The sequence below is a fragment of the Salvelinus fontinalis genome, chromosome 27 (genome assembly GCF_029448725.1).
Source record: "Salvelinus fontinalis isolate EN_2023a chromosome 27, ASM2944872v1, whole genome shotgun sequence".
Taxonomy (NCBI): domain Eukaryota; kingdom Metazoa; phylum Chordata; class Actinopteri; order Salmoniformes; family Salmonidae; genus Salvelinus; species Salvelinus fontinalis.
The window spans coordinates 5,373,062-5,388,591 of record NC_074691.1 but is presented as its reverse complement, the minus strand read 5'-3'; the positions used below and the strand labels follow the sequence as shown (position 1 = coordinate 5,388,591).

The following is a 15,530-nucleotide window of genomic DNA, read 5'->3' as shown; positions in this document are numbered from 1 at the left end:
ATATACAGCACCAGTCAAAAGTGTGGACACACACTCATTTAAGGGTTTTTCTTTATTTTTACTATTTTCTACATTGTAGAGTAATAGTGAAGACATCAAAACTATGAAATAACACATATGGAATCCTGAAGTAACCATAAAAAGTGTTAAACAAATCAAAATATATTTTTTATTCTTCAAAGTAGCCACTCTTTGCCTTGATGACAGCTTTGCACACTCTTGGCATTCTCTCAACCAACTTCACAAGGAACACTTTTCCAACAGTCTTGAAGGAGTTGAGCACTTGTTGGCTGCTTTTCCTTCACTCTGCGGTCCAACTCATCCCAAACCATCCCAATTGAGTTGAGGTCAGGTGATTGTGGAGGCCAGGTCATCTGATGCAGCACCATCACTCCCCTTTTTGGTCAAATAGCCCTTACACAGCCTAGAGGTGTGTTTTGGGTCACTGTCCTGTTGAAAAACAGCGCAAACCAGATGGGATGGCGTATCGCTTCAGAATGCTGTGGTAGCCATGCTGGTTAAGTGTGCCTTCAATTCTCCGTGTGTGTGAACCACACGTGGCGATCATCCGTTTACCTTCTCTGCATCTCAGGAAGACACAGTGGTTGGAACCAACATCTCAAATTTGGACGCATCAACCAGACAGATCTCTGCCAGTCTAATGTCCATTGCTTGTGTTTCTTGGCCCAAGCAAGTCTCTACTTTTATTGGTGTCCTTTAGTAGTGGTTTATTTGTAGCAACTCAACCAAAAATACCTGATTCACACAGTCTCCTCTGAACAGTTGATGTTGAGATGTCTGTTACTTGAACTCTGAATTTTTTGGGACATCTTTTACTTCACATTCCTAAAAACAATATTGTGTTTTTTTATGTCATATATTTTCCCAGACAACCCAAATTACTCATTACATTTAGAATGCTTAGCAGGACAGGAAAATGGTCTAATTCACACACTTATCAAGAGAACATTCCTGGTCATCCCTACTGCCTCTGATCTGGCTGACTCACTAAACATAAATGCATCGTTTGTAAATTATGTCTGAGTGTTGGAGTGTGCCCCTGGCTATCCATACATAGTAAAAACAAGAAAATGGTGCCGTCTGGTTTGCTTAATATAAGGAATGTGAAATGATTTGAATTATATTTTAGAAATTACATTTAATTTTGATACTTAAGTATATTTAAAACCAAATAGCTTTTAGACTTTTACTCAAGTAGTATTTTACTGGGTGACTTTGACTTGAGTAACTTTCTATTAAGGTATCTATACTTTTACTCAAGTATGAGAATTGGGTACTTTTTCCATCACTGTATTTTTATAATGATCCCTTGCGTCATGCAGCCATTCCTCTGGGTAACCCCTCTGTCTGAAACACTCTTCCAGACAGTCGGCTTGTTTGTCATAGTCACTCCGTGTACTACAAATCCTGTGTATGCGAATGTATTGGCTGATGGGGAGACTCTTTTTTAGGGGTGTAGGGTGGAAGCTGTCTCTGCATAAAATGGAATTCCTGTCCATTCTTCTCAAACAACCCCACATACAGATTTGCATAATTAGATGCCATTTTTTTATACTAAACTTACATAGCATGCACTATTTTGACAGTGGAAGATACACTGAATTTATACTGTTTTTCATACTAAGATGGACCAAGATAAGTTGCTTTTGCACATATTTGTTCATTTGTTTTACAAGAGTCTGTTGATCGGTTAGTCATTGGGTTTATTTGTATTGCAGTATGTTCAAATCAAATGAATCTTTATTTATACAGCACATTTCAGACATGGATGCAACACAATGGCTTCACAGGAAAAAACTAATAAAAACCAATGAAAAAAACTGAAATATTTAGTACACAACAAACAAAAGAGGATAAAAATCAGAAGACTAACAATTGAAAGACTAATGAGCACCCTAAAGAAATTCCATTGATTTAAATATTAATTGGATGCAATATCCAACAAAAAATAAAAGCTTGTTTTTAGGAGGGGTTTTGAAAGACACTATGGGGGTGTCCACTGAAAGATGACTAGTAACAACAACTGGGGCCTAAAAGACACCGACCATGAGACCCACTAAATCTGCTCAAGAGTCAAACAAAAGAAAAGCCCACACCAAACTAAAAGACAGGAAGCAAACCAAAAAGGTGGCGCAATTAAAGGTGTTGACTCTCCACATCTATCAAGACAACTGGAGCACTGGGCCTGACACTCTTAAATAGAACCTGGACCAGCTCAGGTGAAACACCTTCCCACTAACGAGATGGACAAGCCAGCACAGGTGTAACACATACTGACTAACGAGGTGACACCAATCAGTGCGCTCTACGTGCTAACGAGCTATACGTGCTAAAGTCCAACCTCAAAACATAAATGAAAAAAACAAAGACTGTAACAACTTCCCCCTTAAGACAACAAATATATTATATATTTTTGTTGGACAAGTTTGCTCACCACCAACAGAAAACAACTTCCATTTCACATTATAATCAACTACAATGCTTCACCAATATAAACATGGTGTCTACTGGCTGTCAACAACGAAAAACAAGAAAAAAACACGTATTTCAAAATAATAAAATACAATCGTATCATTATTTTCTCAATTTTCTTTCTATAGAATCCTAAAACTCACTAGCTTCTAGAAGTCTCGTCCCCTTGGAACTTGCCCAAACAAAACTCAAATCAGTCACATGCGCTGAATACATGTGTAGACCTAACAGTGAAAGGTTTACTTACGAGCCCCTAACCAACAGTGCAGTTTCAAAAAAATGGACTGCCAACCCTTGAGACAATCAGCAACCAAGTTGTCCTTACCACAGACATGTCTGATTTCAAGAGGAAACTCCTGCGATATCCGTAGTAACTTTCCACCTCACTGCGGAGCTTCTCTCTCTTTTCAGGGTTCACTCGATAGGCATGTTGTTGGATCGGGGACCAGTCCCCAATGTCATGCTCTAGTACATTTGTGTTGGCACATCTGAGAATGTTATCCTGCTTTTAGAATATCAGGGATCAATGTCAATATAATTGTACCCCAAAATTGTCAGTTGGTTGCATAAATAATGATTACTAAATGTTACATGAATTGTAAATATGAAATATCAAAACCAAATGTACACCCCTTTGTTAATTTAATGTATGGGCAATAATTAACTTAGTGATCAGGCATAGAATAATAAAACCTGTATATTTTGTCAGGCTGAATGTTTGAAATATGAGGTGATTTGAGTCATGCTTCTTCAGTAGTGGAATAAATACAATTAGCACTTGAACGTTGTAAATAAATACTGGAGTGATGTAGGATTGTTAATAAAATTGATTATAGACCAATTTATTATACTGCGTCCATGTGTATAGGCTGCAAGTAAGTTGAAATTAAGTTGTTTTCAAATCACTGAAAAAACGACCCGAAAATACGCCTTTTCAACTTTCATTTTCAACTACAACCGAACATATATTGGACGTCGGGCATAGTCTTCTTTTCAACGTCGTTTGAATTACATTTTGCTAGGTGAGAATAGCGCAATGTCAAAACATAGTTTTAACGTGTCCAAATCAATAACCAACATGCAGAAACAGTTTGGGATATATTGAAGAGTTGCATTTTGATTCAAGTGGGTCACCGACGTGGTAAATGTAACACAACTCTATTTTTGTCAGTCACTTTTTGTTGAATCTCATAAATAGTACTCTATCAATTAAGAAGCCAGGATTTTCCCCCTGAGACTAAAATCAATTGAACAGGTGGCAAATGTTTATGGTTCTACATTCTGACATTCATTAAAATACGCCTTCCACAATATTAAAAACATTCTACATTGTGACATTATTTCATTGATATCATGAAACAACTACTTCATGTATTTTCTGATGTTTAATCAGAGATCTTTTATCAGAGTATCTCTTCCCACATTGATCACAGCACGGATTCTCTCCTGTGTGTGTTCTTTGGTGTGCTATCAGGCTGTTTAGCTGAGTAAAACTCTTCCTACATTGATCACAGCCAAAAGGTTTCTCTCCAGTGTGTATTCTCTGGTGTGATTTCAGGGATTGTAGCCAAATAAAACTCTTCCCACAGTGATCACAGCCAAAAGGTTTCTCTCCAGTGTGTATTCTCTGGTGTATAGTTAGATAGCTAGATGTAGAAAAACTCTTCCCACATTGATCACAGCTATAAGGTTTCTCTCCTGTGTGTGTTCTCTGGTGTACTATCAGGTTGTTTAGCTGAGTAAAACTCTTCTCACATTGATTACAGCCAAAAGGTTTCTCTCCAGTGTGTATTCTCTGGTGTGTTTTCAGGGTTTGCAGCCAAATAAAACTCTTCTCACATTGATTACAGCCAAAAGGTTTCTCTCCAGTGTGTATTCTCTGGTGTGAGTTCAGGGTTTTTAGCTGAGAAAAACTCTTCCCACACTGATCACAGCCGTAAGGTTTCTCTCCAGTGTGAATTCTTTGATGTATTTTAAGGTCTGATGAAGAGTTTAATCTTTTCCCACAGTCAGAGCAGCAGTGAGATTTCTTCCCTGTGGGTCTCTGCTGGTGTTTCTTGAGGAGTTCTGATCTGGAGAGACTCTTCTCTGCCTCGTCAGAATCACGATGTTGTTGAGCCTCCCAAGAGGATCCACGATAGTCCCGTGTCTCTCCTGTGTGAACGACAAAGTCAGACAGATGGTTAAAGGCCCACAACATCAGAAGTCCACTGTTTATTTGGGGTAAAAGGTGATGCCCAGAGCATACCCATGAAGTTGTACAACAATTGACGTCTGTTAAATTTTACAATTAAGACAGTCAAGTTAGCAAAAATAGTCATATTTTGTCTTGATTTCACAATAGTAGTAACATCGATGATTGTAGGCTAGAAATTAGTTATTCATGTTGTTGAAACTCTAAGCAGTGTGCCAGACGACTTTTGGTTTCCAATATAGGCCACTTTCTGTGTTTGCTAAAATTGCGGCATGAGGGCAAAGTACACACAATTTGGTTGCAGAAACTCCTCCCTGCTAATGAGGAAACCGCTAGTTATGGATGTAGTATATCTGGTAATGAGGAAACCACTAGTTATGGATGTAGTATATCTGGTAATGAGGAAACCGCTAGTTATGGATGTAGTATATCTGTTTGGAGCAAAAATGGTGAGTGAAGATTTTAGTTTTCCACAATGTATTCTCAATATTACAGCGCACTATCAGCGCAAGATCAGGAGTGCTACTCAAGGAAACTTACATTAAGCTCTGTGTCTATTCACTAGTTCACCACCGTGGGGGAAAACTCAGGGGAGGTCTCATAGGCTGACAGCAAATATAGCCTCCATTTCCAGGTTGCTTATGAGCTAAGTATCTCTGTGTCCAAACAGACTAACGAGACCCTACTGTAAATCAAGCAGACAATAGCACATTATAAACACCAATTTGTTAGGGATGTTGGATCCAACATGGAGCACGTCATAACGGTCTTTACCAGAGTAATGAATGAAGAAGCATTTTGGTTATTGTTGCATGTCGTTATGGTTGTCATGTGACTGTCATTCAGAAAACGATTTCCTGGATCAGCTGATGATAGTTGAACATGTGACTAACAGTTACAGTATTAAGAATTATGTGTAATTATTGAAGAACCGCGTTAATGACAGTATCCATTTGGGTGTTGTCTATAAAGTTAAGGTGACTCTCGGTTAGAACCATTGGATTTAGCAACTGAAATGATTTAGGATTTCTGTGCCCATGAAAACTGTTTTCCCAGCGTAACATAAGGAGCCACTAAATGTTACATAGTTCGAGTGCATTTTTTAAACTTAGAAATGGCACTGTTGGTTAGAGCCTGTAAGTCAGCATTTCAATGTAAGGTCTTCACCTGTTGTATTTGGGGCACGTGACAAATACATTTTGATTTGATAGAAGTAGGACTAGTCTACCTGGCCTGCGAGCAAATGTAGGCCTATAACTGTGCCCATTTGGGGATGTCTGATAGTATTTATGATTGTCTTAACGCACCACCACTAATGAGTTGTGGAGCTTCTCAAAGTAATTTTTCTTCACCTCAAACAGCAAGTAAACAAAGTCTAATCAAAATCAATTGCGTTCCTCAAAGTATTTGTCAAATATTGCCAGCTCTCGCCCTTTCGATAACCACTCGGCATAAAAGGGAAAGATGTAATGCTCTGATCCAGGGTAAATGTCATAAAATACCTGATTACTTCTTATTCCTTGGACAAATAGCCGACAGCTGTGTCTGTCCCAAACTATACCAGAATATTTTATACGATGTTGCAAGCTTGCTATCTAAAGTTTTGGGCTGACCCAGTTGATATAATGTTTCAAGCTCGTTGTAGACAGGCCATGTGCAGCAAATGTGAATTATTTATTTTGAATCAGGATATTTTCTACCTGCAGGCTGCAATGTTTTTATTTGATGGCTTTATGTAGGCTATTTTTACATAGTTGGCAATGGCAATAAAAGTTACTTTTAGATTTGTATAATTTTCATTTAGATAGAATGTAGATTAATCACAGACAATGAATTTGAGATACTATTATAAATGAAATGAAACTTGGCACTCCAAGTGGAAAATGTTGCCGACCGCTGGTGTAGCCCATTACCGGAAACTTCATGATCACAACGGCAGAATTTTTCTCCTTCTGGTTAGGTTATCTTGATCTCTGGCTACCGAGTCATTTGTGTGTCTTAATTATTTAATCAAACAGCCTGCTTAAAGCATCAGACCAGTTCAGTACATATAGTTTTTTTTTTTAACATCTATATATGGAAAAATACACGTTATAACATTTGAACCATTCGTTTGGTAGAAAGAACAGACGACTCTTGGTTGACAAAGATTTACTTTAGGTGGGAACACTAGAACATGATTTTGGGGCAACGCAGGAGTGGCTTCGGTAGACGTCTCTGAATGTCCATGAGTGACCCAGCCAGAGCCCGATCTAACATCTCTGGAGAGACCTGAAAATAGCTGTGCAGTGATGTTCCCCATCCAACCTGACAGAGCTTGAGATGATCTGCAGAGAAGGGATGGGAGAAACTCCCCAAATGCAGGTGTGCCAAATAAATTAGCTAAATGAAAGAGGGGAAAAAATGATTTAATCAATTTTAGAATAAGGCTTTAACGTAACAAAATGTGGAAAAAGTCAAGGGGTCTGAATACTTTCCGAATGCACTGTATACAGCAACAGCTCCCCCATCATTCCTGTCTTTTCTGTAGATGTTATATCCCTGTATTGCTACTGCTCTATCAAAGGAATTATCTCAGTGAGTTTCAGAGATAAACAGTACAGTGCATTCCAAATTCAATAGGCAGGCAAGTAAACAAAAAGTTTTCAAATTAAAACTATAACAGAAAATGTCAAAGCGTATATAGAGACTGAGAGACTGTCGACCAATCGCCTTCACATTGTCATGCTATGACACGCAGTTCCTGAACTATTTCTCACTAAATCCCTTTTTAAAGTCAGGGTATGAGTCGAGAAACATGCCTATTTTACTTGAAAGTACGTAATGTTACGATTCAAAAGCTATACGTTATTACAGAGAACAAGTTAATTATCTCACATCTCTGAAAATATTTGTAATGTTGTGCTTCTTGTTCACAGAGGGTAATTCATGCCAATGTTCTTTTCTTTAAGCGGTTAATACGAATCGAAAGGATTTTCCAATATCCTCATTTCTTAAAGTATATCTGGTGATAGCAAGTGATAGTGATACACAAGCTAGGTTTATTTGAAACATTGCCATCCCATGGCAGCATTTACCAGTCACCAGGTTCAGAAGCTTTAAAACCACAAAAAAATATTTAAAACCCTATTTTTGCCCAAAGTTAAGATATAAATTATTCAAAATGAACATAATTCATGCTGGTTATTATTTTAGGCTATTTTAGTTTGAGTCAAAGATAGTTTTGGAATAGTTTTCATTTTTCAAACAGGTTTGTTATTTTATTTCAGTTTGCAAAATAGTTTTCCCCTAATTACTATTTCTATAATAAGCATGGAGGTTTCCCCTATCAACCAGTCATAGGTACTGGCGACAAAGCGCCTCGTAACCTAGCCGGGAATGGGACAGACGGAACCCTTCTGTGGTAACAGACAGGGGCGATTTGTAATCAAATCTCATTCCCAGGAATGGGGGTTCATATGAACCACAGAGACCGTGTGTGGGATAATAACATGGCCATGTCCAACCCTGCTTGTTCCCTCGACTCCGCTACCAACCACCAATCTCCAACAGGGCCCTTAACCTGTATCACTAGACACCTCATAGTGAGCTACAGGTAGGAATTAGCAATGAATCCCAATAATGAGACACCTCTGGGGAGGGGTGTCAGCAACATAAAAAATATATATATATATTTATACATATATATCGTGTTTTATGACAAACTGTTTTTTACGAATCCGTCAAGACACCAACTTAGACTTTACCGTGAAATGCTTTACTTACAAGCCATTAAACAACAGTGCAGTTCAAGAAGAAAATATTTACCAAGTAGACTAAAATAAAAAGTAATAATAAAAAGTAACACAATGAGAATAACTATAACGAGGCTATGTACAGGGGGCACCGGTACCGAGTCAGTGTGCGGGGGTTACAGGCTAGTTGAGGTAATCTGTACATGAAGGTGGGGGCGTAGTGACTATGCATAGGTAATAAACAACCAGCGAGTAGCAGCAGTGCAACGAAGGGGGAGTGGGGGGGTCAATGTAAATTGTCCAGCGGCAATTTTATGAATTGTTCAGCAGTCTTATGGCTTGGGGTAGAAGCTGTTGAGGAGGCTTTTGGTCGTAGACTTGGCGCTCCGCTTTCTCTGCTATAACAGAGAAAATAATTTAAAACTTGGGTGACTGGAGTCTCTGACAATTTTGTGGGCTTTCCTCTGACACAGCCTATTATATAGGTCCTGGATGGCTGGACAGGAAGCTTGGCCACAGTGATGTACTGGGCCGTTCGCACTACCCTCTGTAGCGCCTTACGGTCAGATGCTGAGCAGTTGCCATACCAGGCGGTGATGCAACCGGTCAGGATGCTCTCGATGGTGCAGCTGTATTACCTATTGAGGATCTGGTGACCCATGCCAAATCTTTTCAGTCTCCTGAGGGGGAAAAGGTTTTGTTGTGCCCTCTTCACGACTGTCTTGGTATATACCCACGTGGGTGATTAAAATATGAAATGAGGTCCACACTCCAATCCAGTTGATGGTGGGAATGCACCTTAAAGTTGGTTGCCAACCGCCATATAAAGTCCAAAGAAGAAAAAAAAGCCTGAAGGAAGGAGAAATGACGAGAAACGAATTTGGTTAGCCTTTTGGGGCATCGCGACCGGTTACCTATTTTGATGTGATGGGAAAGTATTGTGTGAACTTGTGTTGATGTGATATGAAAGTACAGCAATTTATGTTTCTAGAAACGTATCGCAATTGAGAATCGATTCACATTTAGGTGGATTATTTGACTATTTTACCTGCCAGAGACAGTCTACCTCTGAAAATAACATACAGTCCTTGGACCTTGAAGAGGGTGCAGCAATCAGCAGTAGAAACAATAACAAAGCGTACTCCCTGCCCGTTTCGGTAAAAAGCTGAGGGATGGGGCTGGAGAAATGCAACCATCCATGATATCAACATTATAGTTTTAACCATGTTTTGAGGATATACAGTGTTTTTTTATATTTACTGACAAAACATTGGAATAAAAAAAGCTTATATTTTGGGTTCTGATGGGGTATGACAGTTGAACTAAGCTTATGAGACTTGCAACACCTTATAGTGAAAGATACCAAACTTGACCTCAATTCTATCACGTTGTCTGACTATTGGAGGAAAGGCCTAATCCCCAGAGGACTCTGTATTATGAAGTTTCCAGCGAATGGAGCACAAGGTAAAACTGAATTTAGATAAATGGGAGGCTATTCTCAACAAGTGTTCTTTTGACCTAATGCTACTTCTAATAGAATAATCTAAAAAGGACAGACAAGTAGTCCAAACAGAAATTGAAGAAGTTAAAAGGAAAATCACAGAACAGTGACAATTCTAATAAAGCACGATGTGATGAGATCTTGAAAGAGAAAGTAGACACATTCACTCTGACATTGAAACAAGACAAGCTAAGAAAATTTAGAAGAGATGAAGTAGACTAGAGATGGTAAGGTCTTTGCCTGGAGAAAACCAACATGCAAGATGTACATCTGAAGGCCTGGTACAAGCAAAACATCTCTCCAACTACAGACACCAGTGTCTCAGGTCAGGCAGTTTCTGTTCCCTCAAAAACACCTTTTCAGCCCAAGTCCACCTTTTGTCCCATCGTCCAGAATGCCACACTAAATACATTTGCCAAAAAAAGTGAATTTTGATGTGGAGAATCTGTTTACGGGTAAAATTGACTCCAACCAAACACAACGTAATCTTTCTAAGACAGAGGGATGCAGTTAAATCATTTTCCAAAAATGAACGGACTGTGGTTAAAAAAGCAGACAAAGGTGGTGCTACAGTAGTGTGGAGTAAAGACAAATATGGGACAGAAGCCTACTGTCAAGATACCACAGGTGTGTTGAACAAAATTAAGGAATTGAACAATATAGGTGCAGCTTCCTTTTTAGTCACCATGGATGTGTAATCTCTATACACCACCATTGAGCATGAACAAGGTTTGGCAGCTATGCACCATTTCTTGAGTACCCGACCTGAAACTGAGATGCCTCCTACAGAATTCATTGTCTCACTGACTGGACTCTTAATCATAACATCTTTATCTTTCAGGACCGTATTTTTAAACGGGTCAAAGGATGTGCCATGGGAGCTTGCTACAGACCTTCCTACGCTGGTTTGTACTTGGGTAAATGACTTCATTTTGGATCCTTCTAATAACCATTTCTTTGACCGGATTATATGGTGGGGACGCTATATTGATGATGTTTGCCTGTTTTGGTCCGGCTCAGAAGATGAACTTATTTCCTTCCACCAATACCTTAACAGCATTAATCCTGACATCAAACTAACTATGGAGTACAGCAAGGATAACATTCATTTTTTTGGACCTCGACATTAGTAAAAATGACAAAGGTTGTTTGCACACATCAATCTTTAGGAAGCCTACAGATGGGAATACCATTCTGAGGGCAGACAGCTTTCACCCCAAAAGGCTAAAAGAGAATATTCCATATGGCCAATTCCAAAGAGTCCGCAGAATTTGCGATCAGGAAACAGACTACAGTGTCAAATCTGCTGAATTGGAGAATCGCTTCTTGAATCGGGGCTACAGCGTTCAGGTCCTGAAAGATGCAGGTATAAGAGCAGGATTACTTGACAGAGAGAACTTGTTGCGAAGGGGAGTGCCTCGTGATACATCAGAGAGAGTGTATTTTGTTACAAAATACAGCACTGAAGCAGAGAACATTAAAATAATTGGGGAATCATCCAAAGTGATACGCTACTACGCCAAGTCTTTCCTGAGCCACCAGTCATAAGCTTTAAGAGATGTCCTACCCTAAATGACAAATTAGTCCACAGTTATCTTCCGGGTGACTCTCAAAAAACTTGGCTTGCCCACAAACCCAAGGGCTCTTTTAAATGTAACCATTGCAACAATATTGCACAGAAGAAGTATTTTGTTGACACAGCTTCCAAAATGGAGTATTACGTCAAGCATTTCATTAACTGCAAAACCACTTATGTCATCTATAGATTGGAATGTCCACAGTGCAAGGTGTTCTACATTGGACGGACAAAGAGATGCCTTCAAGACCGGTTAGCGGAACACAAGTACGCCATACGGGTAGACAATGAAGACTACCCCATGGCAAGGCACTACAAGTCCTTACACCATGGCAACCCTGCCTCCCTACAAGCTATGGGTACTGATCATATTCCAGCCTCTATTAGAAAAGGGGACCATCTTAAACAATTAAACCAAAGGGAAAGTGTTTGGATTTACAAATTACAGGCCACTAAATACCCTGGTTTAAATTAAGATAGGGATTTCTCATCCTTCCTGTATGGTTGTGATAGGTCCATTTGCTGTCAGCTAGTGGACATTTTGCTCAATTGCCCTCAGCTATGTTTAGACTGTTGTTGTTCATGTTTGCTGTGTTCTAGTGTACTATGGAATATATTGCTGTCTTATTCTTGACACTTCTCCCAGTCATATTTAAGGTTAGAACTACCTTTCTAAGTGTCCTGATACTTCTAGCTTGGAGTTGTATTTTTATGATAACATAGCTTCAGTATTTAACTTTTTAATGTGTATAGTATTGCTTACTAGGTGTGTCCAATCAATTTTGTAACCACTCCCTCTTCTAATTAGGGCTAATTGGAAAAGCTGTTCAAAAGAGGACATTGTATTATTTTTTTGTACTCCCTGACGAAGGCCATGCAGCCGAAACGCGTCGGATAAAAAAAAAAAAAACTTTGTTACTAATAAAGGCATTTGAATTAATTATATTAAGAGTGCCTTGGTCCTCCTTTCTTTTTGATGCCCAATTTACTAAAGAGCACCTTCTGTCTACCAAATGTACTATTGTGTACCTTAGTAGCGCTTCCCTTCCTCCTCTTTCTACTAGTTAAGCTCATGTTGCATTTATAACTGAATTCTTCAAGAAACAATGGGTACATATCAATAATGTATAAATCCCAAAATGGATGTAACAACTGCTGATTGCCCCTTTAGCCCAATATGTAGTCTTAATCTAATAGGAGATATTGAGGACTACAGTATTTCAGGCATTGTCATTGGATGCATTTGATCAATTGTTAACGTTTTGTTGGTGGTGCACTCTTGATGTTCTACACGTTACAGAACAACATTAAAGTGTAGAACCCCTTTACTGCATATTGGTTCAACGACTGCAGAGACGGTACTTACTGGTGTTAAACATATCTCCAACCTCCTCTTCCTCATCCAATGTGACAGTCATCTCCCCCTCCTCCTCTTTCACTCCAAAAACTGAATCCTCCTCTTTATCTGCCTCTTCTTTTACTGTAACATCCTCCTCTTTCACTCTGAACGCGTCTTCCTCTTCTTTCACTGAAACGTCTTTCTCTTCTTCTTTCACGATAACAGCCTCACCCTCTACTTGTTTTTGTAGTGTGATATCTTTCTCTTCCTCCTCCTCTTTCACGAGAGCTTCTTTCTTCGTCCAGCAGACCTCTTCTTTATCAGGAGAGTAACTTAGTGAACTCATGGTCGGAGATGTTAGCTATCTAGCATTAGCGACTAGCGTAGTTCTGAGCTAACTTAGCAAACCAGCTAACGTTAGCTGACAAACAACGTAAATATATAATTAAATGGGCCAACAAGTACATACGACAGAAGTGTGTTTAATACACATCGACTAATATACACCAAAACAGTGTGTGTTGTAGCTATGTAGCTATGTTTGCTATAAAGCTACCGAGGAGTCTGACTAGCTGTTGTTGAAGGAGCGTCCCGTCCACTAGATTATACGTCACATTGGCAGCATCGCCTGAACCTAAAATACGCACATCGCCATCTGCTGACTGGAGTGGGCAACGCAGTTGAGGAAACAAAATTATATTTTTCATTTATTTCATAAAAGTTTAATATTATATTAAGTAATTCAAAGAGAAGCATGTGTTGATTGATTCGTTTTTAATGAGTGAGAATTTAAAACAAACTTTACACCCACTACATATTTGCATTGAACCATACTTCTGACATGGATCATTTTGACCACAGAGGCATATCTTATTTCATAGCCAAAATGTGATTTATTCAATTCTTCCAATTTTTCATGACTTTGTCAATCAACTGGTTCTTATTAAATCTAAATCATGGTTTAGTGTTTCTGTATCAAAATGGACTTTTAACAAATTCAAATCCTTTGGAGTCATTTTGACCCCAGGCAAAAGCAACTTTGATAAATAGGGCGTTTATTTCAAATCAAAATCAAATCACATTTTATTGGTCACATACACGTGTTTATCAGATGTTTTTGACGGTGTAACGAAATGCTTGTGTTTCTAGCTCCGACGGTGCAGTAATATCTAACAAGTAATATCTAACAATTTCACAACATATACCCAATACACACAAATCTAAATATTTTAATCTAGGTTTCTCTGTAGACATGATCCATCCCACCAGAGGGTGAAGGGGCAACCGGATCAGTGGTTTTGACCAGAAAGACAGCTGCAGACACACAGTATAGTGCCATACAGTACTCTCCTAAGATTGGATTTTCTATACCACGTATCACGTGACTGTGTACAAAACTGCCAGCGGTAGAATACTCTGCCAGCGGTATACAGTGCATTCGGAAAGTATTGAGACCCCTTCACCTTTTCCACATTTTGTTACGTTACAGCCTTATTCTAAAATTAACCCCCCCCCCCCCCCCCCCCCCCCTCCCTCATCAATCTACACACAATACCCCATAATGACAAACCAAAAACAGGTTTTTGGAAAAAAGGGGCGTATCCTTAAGAGGTTTAAATCATTGCTACATAAAGGCCTGATTGGTGGAGTGCTGCAGAGATGGTTGTCCTTCTGGAAGGTTCTCCCATCTCCACAGAGGAACTCTGGAGCCCTGTCAGAGTGACCATTGGGTTCTTGGTCACCTCCATGACGAAGGCCCTTCTCCCCCGATTGCTCAGTTTGGTCAGATGGCCAGCTCTAGGAAGAGTCTTGGTGGATCCAAACTTCTTCCATTAAAGAATGATGGTGGCCACAGTGTTCTTGGGGGCCTCCAATATTACAGACATTTTTGGTACCCTTCTCCAGATCTGTGCCTTGACACAATCCTGTCTCTGAGCTCTACGGACAATTTCTTCGACCTCATTGCTTGGTATTTGCTCTGACATGCATTGTCAACTGTGGGACCTTAAATAGACAAGTATAATCATAAACAATATGATTTCATGTGGCATAAACAAAAATACAAATTCTCAGTCAAAAATAAGTGAGAACACAGCGCCTTTATTCTCTCATGTGATTTCAGGTTCTCTGACTGGAAAAATGTCCTTCCACACAGAGAGAGAGCAGTGGTAGGACTTTTTTAGTGTGTGTCTTCTTATGCTCCTTCAGTCTCCTTAACCAGAAAAAACGATTTCCACACTGGGAACATAGAAAATGCTTTTCTCCTCTGTATATTCTCTCATGCTCCCTAACCAGGTAAAACTATTTTTACACTGGGAACATTGGAATGGCTTTTCTCCTTTGTGTATTCTCTCAGGCATTTTCAGGTTAGTTAACACAGCAAAACTCTTCTCACACTGGGAACATTGGTAAGGCTTTTCTCCGGTGTGTAGTCTCACAAGCTTTTTTAGATTTCCTATCCGAGTAAAACTCTTTCCATAATGGGAACATTGGAAAGGCTTTTCTCCTTTGTGTATTCTCTCATGCTCTTTTACTTGCCCTCTCTTAGTAAAACTCTTTCCACACTGGGACATTGGAAAGGCTTTTCTCCTGTGTGTGTGCTCTCATGCAGTTTTAGGAACCTTAACCAGTAAAAACTATTTTCACAGTGGGAGCAGTGGTGTTGTCTCGCTGGTTTGGATATCTCTGGGTCT

At 39.3% G+C, this 15,530-nt stretch overlaps 1 protein-coding gene across 1 annotated transcript; it reads right to left on the bottom strand.

Annotated features, from left to right (window-relative positions):
- Positions 1–1,739: 1,739 nt before the first annotated feature.
- Positions 1,740–13,435, bottom strand: LOC129824904 (zinc finger protein 239-like). Its single transcript, XM_055884464.1, has 2 exons — positions 12,865–13,435; positions 1,740–4,647 (listed from the first exon to the last, which is right to left on the bottom strand). The coding sequence occupies exons 1-2, from the start codon at positions 13,181–13,183 to the stop codon at positions 3,845–3,847; spliced, it is 1,122 nt and encodes a 373-aa protein (XP_055740439.1). The 5' UTR covers positions 13,184–13,435; the 3' UTR covers positions 1,740–3,844.
- Between the last annotated feature and the right edge of the window lie 2,095 nt (positions 13,436–15,530).

Coding starts and splice junctions, on each gene's coding strand:
- LOC129824904 (XM_055884464.1), bottom strand. CDS start 13,183: ATGAGTTCACTAAGTTACTCTCCTGATAAAGAAGAGGTCTGCTGGACG. Junction 4,648..12,864: donor TGGAGATATGTTTAACACCA/GTAAGTACCGTC, acceptor TCGTTCACACAG/GAGAGACACGGGACTATCGT.